General features: G+C 46.5%; 2 protein-coding genes across 4 annotated transcripts in view; one reads left to right on the top strand and one right to left on the bottom strand.

Annotated features, from left to right (window-relative positions):
* spire1a (spire-type actin nucleation factor 1a) overlaps positions 1-773 on the top strand; it is a 33869-nt gene extending 33096 nt beyond the window's left edge. For all 3 annotated transcript variants that reach the window (XM_054764423.1, XM_054764424.1, XM_054764425.1), the window contains 2 exons: positions 145-311; positions 373-773. In XM_054764423.1, coding sequence (XP_054620398.1) covers positions 145-311; positions 373-628 — 423 coding nt within the window. In that variant the 3' untranslated portion in view covers positions 629-773. The remainder of the gene's footprint in view (positions 1-144; positions 312-372) is intronic.
* Positions 774-3983: 3210 nt separating this feature from the next.
* Positions 3984-11958, bottom strand: klhl38a (kelch-like family member 38a). The gene is made up of 4 exons (XM_054764426.1): positions 11925-11958; positions 5464-6820; positions 4697-4802; positions 3984-4576 (listed from the first exon to the last, which is right to left on the bottom strand). Exons 1-4 carry the CDS (start codon positions 11930-11932, stop codon positions 4287-4289), a joined length of 1761 nt encoding a protein of 586 aa, XP_054620401.1. The 5' UTR covers positions 11933-11958; the 3' UTR covers positions 3984-4286.
* Between the last annotated feature and the right edge of the window lie 1907 nt (positions 11959-13865).

A 13865-nucleotide genomic window follows, 5' to 3' on the forward strand; every position in this document is an offset into this window, starting at 1 on the left:
AAACAAAGCCGTCCAACTTGAAAAGCGAGCATTTGAGCGCATGTTCTGTCAAAGAGGACGCATTAGAACATCATGAAAAAGTCCGTTTGGGGAACCGATGAGGTGAAATCTCCTCAAGTGTACATGTGGACCATTCTTCCGCAGATGCGGCTGCCGTCCAAGCCCTACTCCACCTTGCCGATCTACACGTTGGGCCCCGGCGTCGCGGTCAAGGACGACGACAGCAGAGGAGCTTCCGGCTTGGCCGAGGCGTCCAAGCAGCCGTTCGGTTCAGCGCAGAACCGCAGCAGCCTGCGCAGGAGCGTCTCCAAGTAAGTCATGAAAAAACATCTCCCAGGAGGGTTTTGTGTTCATGTCGGCGTTGTTCCTCAGGTTCTCCAAGTCAGGCAAAGACGAGGAAACCCGGGACGAGCCGGCACTGCCCAAGGAGCTGACGGAGGACTGGGCGGCCATGGAGGTGTGCGTGGACTGCAAGAAGTTTGTGACGGAGATCATCTCGTCCAGCAAGCGCAGCCTGTGTGTGGCCACCAAGCGCGTGCGCCTCGACCACCAGAGCCAGCCCTTCTACATGACCTCCTCCAGCTCCATCAACTTCAGGCCCTCGGAGCTCACCATCAACGAGGCGTAGGCCGCCAGCAGAAGATCCCCGTTTGCTCAGGAGAAGTTTGCGCCTCCCGTCCCAAGCTGAGAATGTACAACTGCTTGAATGAAGGAAGCCCCGCCTCCACAAGAATGGCCGCCACATTGTAAATAGTCCAGTCCCGATGCCAGCGCACCGTTTTACTCGTAGCACTCAGGAAGAACAAGCGATTGCACTGTAGCTCCGCCCCCTCAGGTCGCCGCCCCCCACTTTCATCTGCCCAGCAACAATTTTGCCAAATGATCATTTTTTTTGCTCCTTAATGATGGCAAGGAGGTGGAAATGATTTTTTCCCAAAATGTGGTTATTTTTTTAGCAACAATGTAAATGACATTTCTGTGCCTGGTGCCAAAAACTTCTTTGATTTTGAATGTTTTTTTTGTACATAACGTGCTCTGGACTCTGTGAGGTCTTTTTATGAAATAATCCCAGCTTGGCTTTTCCAGCACAGATGTTAGGAGGAATGCGTACATGCTGTATAGCCTCCAAATTTCATATATCAACTTTCATTTCACTCTTCCAAGATCAAATCTTTAGCTTGAATTCCATTCTTTGTCATGTTTTTATGTGTGCATGTCTGTCTTTCATTATTTATGTTGGGCCTCTGTCTTAATAATAATAATAATAATAATAATAATTCCATTTTTTAAATATATTTTCTCCGGAAACAGTGCCAGGATTCCAACAATAATCAAACCAAACTTCTTCAGCACCAAAAAAAAAAAACAAAAAACAATTGTCTGACGCACAAATGACGTCTGGTTGGTAAACAAAGAAAAAAAACCTGTCCTGCCTGTTCTAGAATGGAGTCCTCATCAAAGTAGATTTATTTAAGGCCTGTGCCAGGAATGTGTGCATGCTCTATTGTTTTTTTTAATTCAAGAAACTTCAATAAAAACATTTGACTCTTGAGTGTTTTTTTCTTGACGTGTGGAATGAACGTTCTTCAGCTGCTTGTTTAGTGACCTCTGGCGGCACAAGGTGTTTACTGCAATTGACCATGCTGTAAATCAAAAATGTTAGTAATTTCTATCAGTAGTTCAATTCAAAAAGTAAAACTGTTCCGTTCTATAGATTCACTATACACTGAGTATTTCAAATATTTAAAAAATGTTTTAATTTCTTCACCATTTTTTATGTTAAAAGGTAAGATTGTCAAGTGAGTATTGTGAAGTACTGGATCAAAAACTTCCTGATCCTTTAATTGGCCTCTTCGTGAGCGATCATCAAGTCAGGATGTGCGGTAGATGGGCGCCCTCTCCAGGCGGGGAACTCCCGCCCCCATGCTGCTCGGACGTCATCAATTGGCAACCACGTGACCAAACCAAACCATGAATGGGGATACTTCACCGATGTTCCTCAGCACTCAGTTAATTATACCATAAAAGAATAAATTATAACAGCAATTGCTCTAAACACAGCATGTATCGTTCTTATTATATTCATTATAACGCAGACCTAAAGTCTCAAACATGTTATTTCACTATTAAAATGTGAAATAAAAAAGAGAGAATTGTGAGTCAATATGAGTTGGTTTAGCCTTGCCTGCTAGCTGAGTGACGGTGGGAGACGACAATTAAGTGCCGTCATTTGTCAACAAAACATGGAAAAGAGCATGTCAAAGCCTTCAGGTGCACAATTTAGAAAGAAAATGAGGAGAAACGGGATGCAGATAAAGGTATAACTTAATGCAGTTACCAAAATAGTAAAGAAAAAGTAGTGTAAATGTGTCAAAATAATAATAAAAATTCCACAGCGTCGGTCCGCTCAGGGCGTCATTCAAGCCAGAACTGCCAGCCATGTTTACCAGTGTTTCTACTCACTTTCAGGTTGGTTATAGTGACCTCTGGCGGCAGAAGATGAGTATTGCACTAACCCTAACCCTACAATAGCTCGGACAATTTCAATAACAGCGCTGGTGATGAACGTTAAGTATCCTTACAAAGCACAACGCTCGCGTTTTAGCCCTGGGTGGGTTCGCAACAGACGCTGAAAATAACCGGGCGAGGTTGGGGGGCCGGCCGCAGCCTCCCAGAAGGGTGAGCCCTCGGTGGTTTCTATGGGACGCAGCAAGCAAACACATCTACAATAACAACGCACTGCATAGACGGGCCTGGCATCCAACAACAGCAGCAGGCTGTCATGTGATGTTTGTATCAAGTGTGTCTTCCCAGTCACGCTGTGCTTTTTGTTGTAATGATTGAAAGAGATGTCATCCTTACTCCAAAACACAAAAAAATATTAGCTATTCGTAATGTTATCAGCTCCAGTACAAGGCTGTACGCTGTGTTAACAAATATAACAATACGCATTTTTGACGTCATTGCGGTGATACGATTTGTTTTACTGTGGTTGGCATGGTAATAGCTGGCGAAGGTGGGCTTTGCTTGGCTTTTCCAGCAGCGCCTTACTTTGGTGACTATTCCTTTTTCCCTTGCACCGTTTTCTGCAAGTGTTTTTTTGTTGTATTGTTTTCGGACTCTTTGTGTTGTACTTTTGGACGGCTTGTTGCCACCTTAGTTGTCAGTTTGTTACTTCATCCTGAGGACACTTTTTGTATTAAAAATCTTTTTGTTACATCCCGGATTGGCCTCCTCTGCTTTGGGATCCAGAGTCAGACCCGACACACAACTGATCACTTAAAAAAAACGCTCCAATGAGGCGAGATTACCCGTACTGCGCAGGTGCGCAAATCAAGCGCTCTTTTTTTTTTTTTTTACCTGACTGTGACGTTAACGGCCTGTCGTAACTTCTCCTGAGCTTACCTGTAAACAAACATTCACTTCGTAGTTGCACCAAATGCTCCGTGATGAGGTGAAAACAAAAACAAAAACATGGACCACACAAAAAATCCTTATCAGCCGCCTGAAACGCCAGCGCAGCGGCATTTGGAAAGTGCAAAAGGTTTGCCAGAAACCTCAATAGCGACACACCGGCTGCTCGGAGCGTGTGCCCGAATACAGTGCACCTTTGTGGGCCACAGCAGGTGGCTCCTCCCCCTCTATGCTCTGGTTCTCCTGGTAGCAGTGATGTGGTGGTAGTCATGCCATCATATTTCAACAGGTACAGTTGGCCAAATCCTAATTTGTTCCAGGTGTGCACAAACTCCACTTACATCTAAATTTAAAAAGTACATATATTGGTTATAAATATCATATCGGCCTTGAGAAGCAGAAAGTTATCGGTATCCATTTGAAAAAAAAGCTAAAGTGGTTTGTTAATTATATTATTAATTATAGCAACGTTTTGGGGTTTTTTTAAACATTTTTTCTTGCTATTTTATTATGGTGACATTATTGTTTGTTGTGATGTAATTATTTAATGTATTGAATTATTGTGTGTTTTGTGGTGCAATTTGCATTTGTGTCTTTTCCACAATTGACTTTCTTCATGCTCCCAATTGGCTGTAAATGGCCGTAAGGGCTTGAGGTTATAGCGCCCCCTGCTGGGGCAGTTGGGTTTTCCTAAAAACAGATGTTTTTCATTTGGAATTTGGTATGGATTGGAATTTAGTGGGCTGGAAAAATACGTACTGTAGAAATGCAGCATTAAAAACAGCCTGAGTTCTGAGGACAGCAATTGGGTCATCAAAGGTGCTTGCCGTTGTTGTAGGTGCTGTTTTGGGATCCTGGATGCCAGAGGAGGATCACGGAGGTTTTGGTCTGTTGGAAACACAAACAAGGGCCAGCGAGCCGTGGTCGAACAACTTGTATGGCAGGGACCCTTTGGAAGTCCACACGTCGCTCTTTGGGTCGTAGCACTCGAAGCAGTCCGAGTCCTCGATGGCGTCGTGGCCCGCCAGGGTTCTCCCTCCGGTGATGTAGAGCTTGCTGTGGACCACGGTGGCGCTGTGGTGCATGCACCGCTCTTTCAGGTTCTCACACTTGATGAATTTGTTGGCCTTGGTGTCGTAGGCGATCATTCTCCTGGTGAAGCCTGGAAAGAAATGCTCACTTCTTATTTCACACCACAGGACTGCTTTATAAAAACGCAGCCTTCGCTACGCATCTTAAAATAAAGGCTTGAGCTCGGTCAGCAACACGGTAGCTTACTTACCGCCGACGATGTAGACTTTATCCTCAATGACGGCTGCCGGACCGCAGACGTTCTTCACCGTCCTGGTCTCCAACCTGGACCACACGTTGTGAGAGATGTGGTAGACCTGCAGGTGAGACAGACGGTCAGGTTTACAGGGGACATACTATGGAAAAGCTTTTCATGGTTTTCATCAAGCTTTGGTTGTGACTGAAAGGACAAGATGGCGGGTAATGAGTTTCCTCCGTAGGGTGGTTCGACTCTCCGTTACAGATAAGGTGACTTCTCACCTTATTGTCATCCGGGAGAGACTCGGAGTAGAACTGCTGTTCCTCCGCATTGACAGGAGCCAGATGAGGTGGCTTGGGCATCTGGTCAGGATGCCTCCCGGACGCCTCCCTGGGGGGGTGTTCAGGTCACATCCGACCGGTAGGAGGCCTCGAGGAAGACCCAGGACATGTTGGAGAGACTTTGTCTCTCAACTGGCCTGGGAACGCCTCGGGATCCACCGGGAGGAGCTGGATGAAGTAGCTCGGGGAAAGGTAAGTCTGGGCTTATGCTGCTGCCCCTCCGACCCCACCTTGGATAAGCGGATGCAGATGGATGGATCGATGTTTTACCGAACATGTTTAGTGTCTTCCGTTCGGACTTTGGACCATTGTGACAGACTTTCTTCGCCCATGACTTGGAAGCTCCGTGGGCAAAGAACCAGTGTTGTTGGATGCACAGATCCCAAAACCTGCTGCTCTTAACTGGGCTGTTTAGAAAGGGTCACTGGGTGCATTTACCTGGATGAGCCTGACCGGGATCTGCTGAGCATCCTCCCCTCCGAAAACGTAGATCCTCTGATCGCAGGCGGCCACCGCCGGGTGCAGCACGGCGGTGGGCATGGGCGCCATGGCCTCCCACCGGTTGAACATGCTGTTGTATCTCTCCACCGAGCGCGAGATCTGCTTGTCCACGCCGATGCCGCCCAGCACAAAGATGAAGTGCAAGAAGGAGACACTCTGGTGGCCGTAGCGAGGCTCCAGCATGTGCTCGGCAGTGCGCCACTGGTTGGTCTTGAGCGAGAGCGTGTAAACGGCGGCGCTGACCGAGCTGTGGCCCGACCCCATGCAGAGGCTGAGCCCGCCAAGGACGTACAGGATGCTGTGGATGCACACGTAGGCGGCCTTGTAGAGTCTGAGGGGCAACTTGGCCAACCACTGCCAGCGCTGGGTGCTCTCGTCGTAAAGCAACGCCTCCCTGGAAGTCTGCTCGTTGTTCTTGCGCCCGCCCACCACCACCAGCGTTTCCTGGCAGGTGTACCGCCGTGGCGTGGTCCATAGGGGCTTCAGCTCATGGCTACACCCGGATGTCACGGAGAGCATGAGGCGGCGCACCGACTCGATGATCTCGATGCAGAGAGAGGACGACTGCACCAGCGGGTCATTGGCAATGAACTGGAAGAGGTACGTCGGATGGATGTAGCGCAGGCGCACCTTCTTGAAGAGGTCGTGGATCGCCCCGCGTCTCGAGAACGGATCGTGGTGGATCCACGCCAAGAGAGTCTCAAACACCTGCTCCTCCTCGGCGCACAGGCGGTCGTCCTCCAGGTAGCACATGAGCTCCTGAAGGGAGAGCTCGCAGAACTCCTCGGTGCCAGCCACGTCCGAGAAGCACCGCGCAGCAAGTTCTCTCGCTCGCTCCTTCAAGCTCTCACAGTGGAGAATCTCGGAGAGCCTAATCATGCTCAGGCAGTTCTCCGGACTCAGCTGCTCCTGGAGGAAAGCCGAGCAGGCCTCGAACAGACCACCATAGTGGAGCATGGACGCAGCCTGCATGAGTGGGAGAACCATCTCCAGGGTGATGGTGATGCAACCTGTGTACACATAGTCCACAATCCCCAGGAGGACACGCGACGAGATTCCCTTCAGGTTGACCCGGGCCTGGCTGCTCTCAAGGAAGTTGCTGCAGAACATGGCGCGGAAGTACGGGCTGCTGGACACCAGAACGTTGCGGTGGCAGGGGATCTCCTGGTGCTCCGTGCATAAGAGGACATCCGTCAGGACGCGCGCCTGACGAAGGGCGTTGAGCTGGGCGAGAAGGTGGGATGCAAGTTCAGAGTCTTTGAAAGAAAAGACTTCATATGGTCGTTGGGCCATTCTGTGGAGAGAAAGAAATGCAGTGCTCCTGTCAAATAGAGAGGATCTTTGACGACAGTTGGTCCTTAAAGACAGCTGAGTGCTCCTCTCACACATCGAGAATCTTTGAAGTAGGTTCTTAAAAACAGCACCATGCTCCTCTCATATAGAGGATCTCTGACTAGCTTTTTTCCAGTAAGTCCTTAAAGACAGGAGAAAACTCCTGTCATATGGAGGATCTCTGACTCACATTGTTTTGCAGTAGGTCGTAAAAAAATAGCACTCCTATCATTAGAGGATCTTTGACTAACTGTAGTTGGTTTATAAATACAGCAGAGCACTTATCTTGCATATAGCAGATCTTTGAATAGCTTTTTTGCAGTAGGACCTCAAAGACAGAAGAGTCCTCCTCTCGCAACTAGAGGATCTTTGACTTTTGACTTTTCTTTTTTGGAGTAAGTCCCAAAAACAGCACAGCGCTCCTGTCTCATAGAGGATCTTTGACTAGTGTTTTTTTTTTTGTAATAGGTCCAAAATAAAAAAAAAAACAGCACAACACTCCTATTCTACAGATGATCTTTGACTAGCATTTTTTTTTCCGTTGATACTTTAAAGACATCAGAGCGCTCCTGGCATATAAAGGATGTTTGGCAAGAGGTCCAAAAAACAGCAGAGCATTCCTGTCATTTAGGGAACACTCCTGAGACTTTTTTTTTTGCGGGCTGAAAAAATGTTGCATCCCGACGTTCCCAGATTAGTAAATTAGCTGCATCCAGACGACAACGGATCACTGGGAGGAAATGATGTAATACACAAGGCACCCCTACGTGTGGCGCTGTGAACACACACGCAGACGGAACCGAACCACAGAAGAAGAAAGAACGCACGCACATCGGTCCATCGTCTTCCGCTCACCAAGGATCATCCAGACGTAGAGAAGTGGAATTACTTCTGCGAGTCATTTTGAAAAATAAGACAGCAAAATATGAGGAGAACGTCGACAGGGGTGAGTCACGTCCATCCAAATATTCAGATATTATGTTGGCTTGTCGTCGAAGCTCACTTCTGGTCACGTGACAGCGACGGAGTGGCGGTGGGTCGGTGACGCCATCGGTTTCGTGTCGGCTGTCTGCACAAAAACAACAAGCTGTTGTTTTCAGATTTTCCCACTCTGGAAGCCGTTTTTAAAAAACTGCGTTCCAGGGCACCCAGAACGCCGTTCCCGTGTGGATGAGAGGCTGAAACGATATTGACGTTTCCACCTGAAAACGTTTCCATGTGGATAGCCTCTTTGACAAGCTTTTTTAAAACTAATCCTGTCTCATAGAGGATCTTTGGCTAGCGTTAAATAAATAAGCGTAAAATAAAGTGCAACCGACATCTGTTCAAGTTAAATGAGCAGTGGTTGAACCTGATACTTCTCTCATTTGAATAAACAGCAGTGCACAAAAGACCAAGTGGAACCAACTACTCTTCAATGACTCTACAGATTAAAAAAAAAAAATCAACTGATAAGATAAGATGGGCCGCACGGTGGTCTAGTGGTTAGCATGTTGGCCACACCGGACTGGTCCGTCAACACCCACGCCCTCTACAAGAAGGGCCAGAGTCGCCTCCACCTGCTGAGGAGACTGAGGTCCTTTGGTGTGTGCAGGACTCTTTTACGGACCTTCTATGACTCTGTGGTGGCCTCAGCCATCTTCTATGCTGTGGGCTGCTGGAGAGGGGGCAGCACGGACAGGGACAGAAGCAGGATCAATAGACTGATCAGGAGAGCGAGCTCTGTCCTGGACGGTCCTCTGGACTCCGTGGAGGAAGTGGGGGAGAGAAGGATGTTGGCTAAGCTGACATCCATCATGGACAACACCTCTCACCCGCTACATGACACTGTGGGTTCCCTTAGCAGCTCCTTCAGCAGCAGACTGTTACACCCACGGTGTAAGAAGGAGAGGTTCCGCAGGTCCTTCATACCGACCGCTGTCAAACTCTACACCACCTGCACCACCTGAACCATGTTGTAGTCACTATGTATTCTTTACTTGCGTATCTTGCTTGCTGCTGTAACAAGTGAATTTCCCTGCTGTGGGATAAATAAAGTACAAATACAATACAATACAATACACAGTCACAGTCTGGAGATGGGAAGACCTGGGTTCAATTCTCCCCTGGGGCATTTCTGTGTGGAGTTTGCATGTTCTCCCCGTGCGTGTGTCGGTTTTCTCCGGGTACTCGGGTTTCCTCCCACATTCCAAAAACATGCATGTTAGGTTAATTGGAGACTCTAAATTGTCCATAGGTATGAATGTGAGTGGGAATGGTTGTTTGTCTATATGTGCCCTGCCATTGGCTGGCGACCAGTCCAGGCTGGATAGGCTCCAGCATGCCCCCGCGACCCTAATGAGGAGAAGCGGCATAGAAAATGGATGGATGGATAAGATAAGATAAGATATGCCTTTATTAGTACCCCCAAGGGGGACTTCCAGGTTTACAGCAGCAAAAGCAAAGCACAAATATCAAGTTAATACAGATCAAGAAGTCATATACACTATTTACAGCTGTGTGCATGTTGATCAAGCCACAGGTTTATTGCATGGTTGTTGTACGGTTTATTGCACAGTTATTGTACAGGATGTCTGGAGCAGTTTATATTATGGAGTCTCGACAGCTACAGGAAGGAAAGACCTGCGTTATCTCTCCTTCACACACTTTGAATGTATCATCCTGTCACCATTGGAGCTCCTTAGTGCGGGGAGTGTGTGTTGGAAGCGGTGGGAGTGTTTGCTCACCTCCTCTTTCCCACCTCCTCTACCTGTTCCAGAGGACATAGAGGACATCCCTGGACAGAGCTGGCCTTCTTAATCAGCTTGTCCAGCCTCTTCCTGTCAGCTGCTGTGATGCTGCTCCCCCAGCAGACCACGCCATAGAAGGTGGCAGAGGCCATCACAGAGTCATAAAAGGTCTTCAGGAGTGCCCCCTGCACCCCAAAGGACCTCAGCCTCATGAGCAGATAGAGTCTGCTCTGACCTTTTTTGTAAAGTGCTGTTTATGTCCAGTCCAGTTCATGGTTCAGTTCATGGTTCACCCAGGTGGGCCGCACGGTGGACGAGTGGTTATCATGTTGGCCACACAGCCAGGAGATCGGGAAGACCTGGGTTCCAATCTCCGCTTGGGCATCTCTCTGTGGAGTTTGCATGTTCGTTTGCATGTTTCTCCGGGGACTCTGGTTTCCCCCCACATTCCAAAAACATGCATGATAGGTTAGCTGGAGACTCTAAACTGTCCATAGGTGAGAATGTGAGTGTGAACGTTTGTTTATATGTGGCCTGGTTTCGCTAGCACCAGTCCATAAGTCCTGAATGATTCCCCTGTACGACTGGTCGTCCCCAACGATGGCAGAGTCGTCAGAGAACTTCTGAAGGTGGCAGGAGGGTGGGAAAAAGTCATCAGCATAGAGGGTGAAGAGCAACAGTGCCAGCACCGTTCCCTGGGGGTCCCCTGCACTGCAGAGAACTGTCTCTGACACACAGTCTCGGGTCCTCACATACTGTGGGCGTTTGGTGAGGTAGTCCACAACCGAGTATCGACAACATCCAGCTTGTCCCTCAGGATGTCCGGCCTTATGGTGTTGAAAGCACTGCTCGGGTCCAAGAAGAGGACCCTAACAGAGCTTCCAGGTGACTCCAGGTGGGCCAGGGCTCGATGGAGGAGGAAGATCAACATGATCAGGCGGCAGGACATTTCTCTGTGCGTTCAAAATGTCGCCAGCAGTACTTAAAACTCACTCTGTTGGCACACTGGTGCCGGGAATACACACGTAGCATTTCGCAAAGGCTGAAAGTAGAGGTAGCTCTATCTTCTAAGATCTCCACCGCTTCATGGCATTTTCAGTCAAAAGCAACACGTCTTTTGCTCAATACCTTATCACCTCTGCTCCGACTGTCTCGCTTGTGGATTTCTATTGCCTCGAAGGCTTTCTTCTTACAAAGAGATGACTCGTTTGGACTTATTTAGAACATCTCCCTCTTTGCAAAAGCCAAAGTGTTTCCACACACCGGACTGCTATGGTGGCTTAATCATTTCTCGCTCGCCAGCTTGTCCAGCCGCCATGCTACACTGTGTTGTGATGGCAATGATGTCACAGACAGGCAGATCAAATCGAGTAACATTTAACGTCTTTATCATTAAAAGTGCTAAAAAACACCCCACATCCATATAAAGGCTGCCGTGCTTATATCCAATGCTTCATTTCCTAGTATCAATTCTATTGATTGATTATCTTTTGAACAATGTTAGATCAATATATGTCGTCTGGAATGTCAACGAGCTGAACCCAGCAGCACGCTCCTGTCGCATAGAGGATTTTGACTAGCGTTTTTTTTTTTTTTTTTTTTTTCAATTCAGCCACCAGAGTGCCACTCTTGCATTTTGAGGATCTTTGACCAGCCTTTCTGTCGCAGATTCTTAAAAACAGCACAGCACTTCTGTTCTACAGAGGATCTTTGACTGGCGCGCCTGCCAGATAGAGCAGTGGTTCCCAAACTTTGTACAGTGGTGTACCCCTTCAGACATTAGCACTGAAGCCATGTACCCCCTACTCCTGCACACTTAAAAAACACACATCTTTTGAGATTCATTAAATTGAACTATTGAACACAATTAATTGGTATTCATTTTATAGTAATTTCGGGTCAAAACTGTGTATTTTGCATTGTCACATTTTGTATAACGTTTCACATGAGCACCAATACATCGACAAGTAATCATCCAACATATCTTACACAAATATTGAACATAGTTAATGTTAATTAATGTTACTGCAAATCCAGGTCAAAATGTGTATTTTGCATGGTTACATTGTGATAAAGTTTCACACGAGCACTGATAAATAATGGCTTGAATTTGAGCATCACTTTTTCGTGTCCACTGACGATGGCTCTGGTTTAAATCCGCATAATAATTTACTACCAAATTAAGGGGAAAATTTAACAATCACGATAAAGCAGTATCTGAAGTACAAAAATACATACAACCAACGACAAAGCCCCACTCACAGTGACACCAATAAAAAGAAAATCTTTGAGATTTAAACACTATTAATGCACAAAATAATCATCAAACTTACTTACTTGTTCATACGATGCACACAGAGCCAAGAACAGCGTCGCGTGCCGTCTGCTTCCTGCTCCGTTCTCCATTGCGCCGTGACGTGTTCAGGCGCATTCGTAATTTAGACTGTTACACGTTAATTGTTTTTAATTTGTTATTCACGTACCCCTATTACAATTGCCGTACCCTACCTTGGGATCATAGGATATAGAGAATCTTTGGCTAGCGTTAACATATTGCTTCATTCATGACTATGTTATGTATTTGCTTAAGTGTTGTGTTTATGTTTGTGTTTTGACTAATACTAATATACCTGTGTGGTATGACGCTATATGCTGTATGGGTCAGTGAGATTAACTGGGGCCACATTAAAAATGTATACACATTCAGACACTCGTAATAAGTAGTTCGGTGTCATTTATAAGACAGGAAGTAAGAGCATGTGGCTGACGTACCTGTCGTCACTTCATCTGCAGCATCTGTAAACGGGGGCGGTGAGTGGGGTACCCCAAGCAAATCAATAATATCCTGAGTGTCCCCTCATTGGGGATGAGATGATCTCTTCTCCAAAGAAGATCCACACGTCGTCCACACAGAAGCCAGGCAGAGCGTAGGGAGAGAAAATGGGCATGGCGGTCAGAAGCAACAAGGCCATGAGGCCGCTGTGTACATTCCTGCTGCTAAGAATAGCCAGCCGGGCCACCGTGACTCCAGGCAGAACTCTCATGTGACACTGATCTGTTCGGGACCCGCTCATCGGGCTTAATGGCTCGGCCTGGATCCAGAACCATCACTGGGGGGTTCTCCTGACTCAGCCTGTAAAGGCCCACCCTGGTCGGGAGGCCGTGATCAAGAGAAACAGCTGAGGAAGCACATCTGGATCACTGAAAGATGACATAAAATGCATGGCCATGGACGACCAAAATATATCCCACTGGGCATCTTCCAATAGTTATGCATCATAAAAACTGACCGATGGTGATTGCTTTCTTCATGCTGACTGGCCACAACATTAGGTATCACATGAATGATGACCACGTTTGCTTAGCGGCAATGGACAAGGACCTGCACTCGCATGCAGAAGGATTGGATGACATTGCTGTGTGAAAGTGAGCTGTCGTCAATCAGTCAGCAAAGACATGCAGTTTTTGTGCGCTGCCATGTTGTCATTAAGCAGCAGATTTACACTCCAGAAGGTCACATGGCTTGCAAAGCAAAGCCTTTTAAGTATGACATTTTAACTGAATGAAGTAATTGTGGATTATTAACACCCAAAAAAGGATCCTGCCATAAATTCCTAATTAACCTAGTTTTTAAAAATAATATTAATACAATTCATGCTAGCAGAAGCTCACTCCAACCTTTAGAAGGACTACAAGACAAAAGGACTACAATTCCCACAACCTCTTTGTGAGCAGACAGTTCTTGTAAAATATTAAAGGTGTTTGAGGCTTTAGTGAGTCATTCTTTGATGGTCTAAGTGTTTTAGGAGTTACTGCCATTGATAACTTACATATGTTATCAGTCAATAAACCTTATATATGTTATCAGTCAATATGCCAGCTAACAACGCTAATGTTTTACACAACGCAGAAAGAATGCTGTTAAGTGATATATGTTGATTTCATTAGATTTGTCTTCATCACATACATGCAATAAACTCGTTTGCGCAACAATACACCTAGTTAAAGCTAATTGGGCTCGTCAACATTAAAAGGACTACAAATTGACATCAAGTTGATGTAGAGATTGATACTTAATTTAAATATTCATCTTCATGAGAAATTCACAATGTGAAAGTTGAAAGGTTGTGTTTTTAAACACCTATTTAAAGAAGCAAGTGGTTGGTGGGTTTGTTATCGACGCATTCATTGTCACTTTTGTCTTTTCATCATTAACTATCACAAGAGTCTAAGCTAGCTAACAATGCTAATGTTGTACCCAAGCTGGTCTCGTGCGCT

The sequence above is a fragment of the Dunckerocampus dactyliophorus genome, chromosome 20 (assembly GCF_027744805.1).
Source record: "Dunckerocampus dactyliophorus isolate RoL2022-P2 chromosome 20, RoL_Ddac_1.1, whole genome shotgun sequence".
In the NCBI taxonomy this organism is placed as follows: Eukaryota; Metazoa; Chordata; class Actinopteri; order Syngnathiformes; family Syngnathidae; genus Dunckerocampus; species Dunckerocampus dactyliophorus.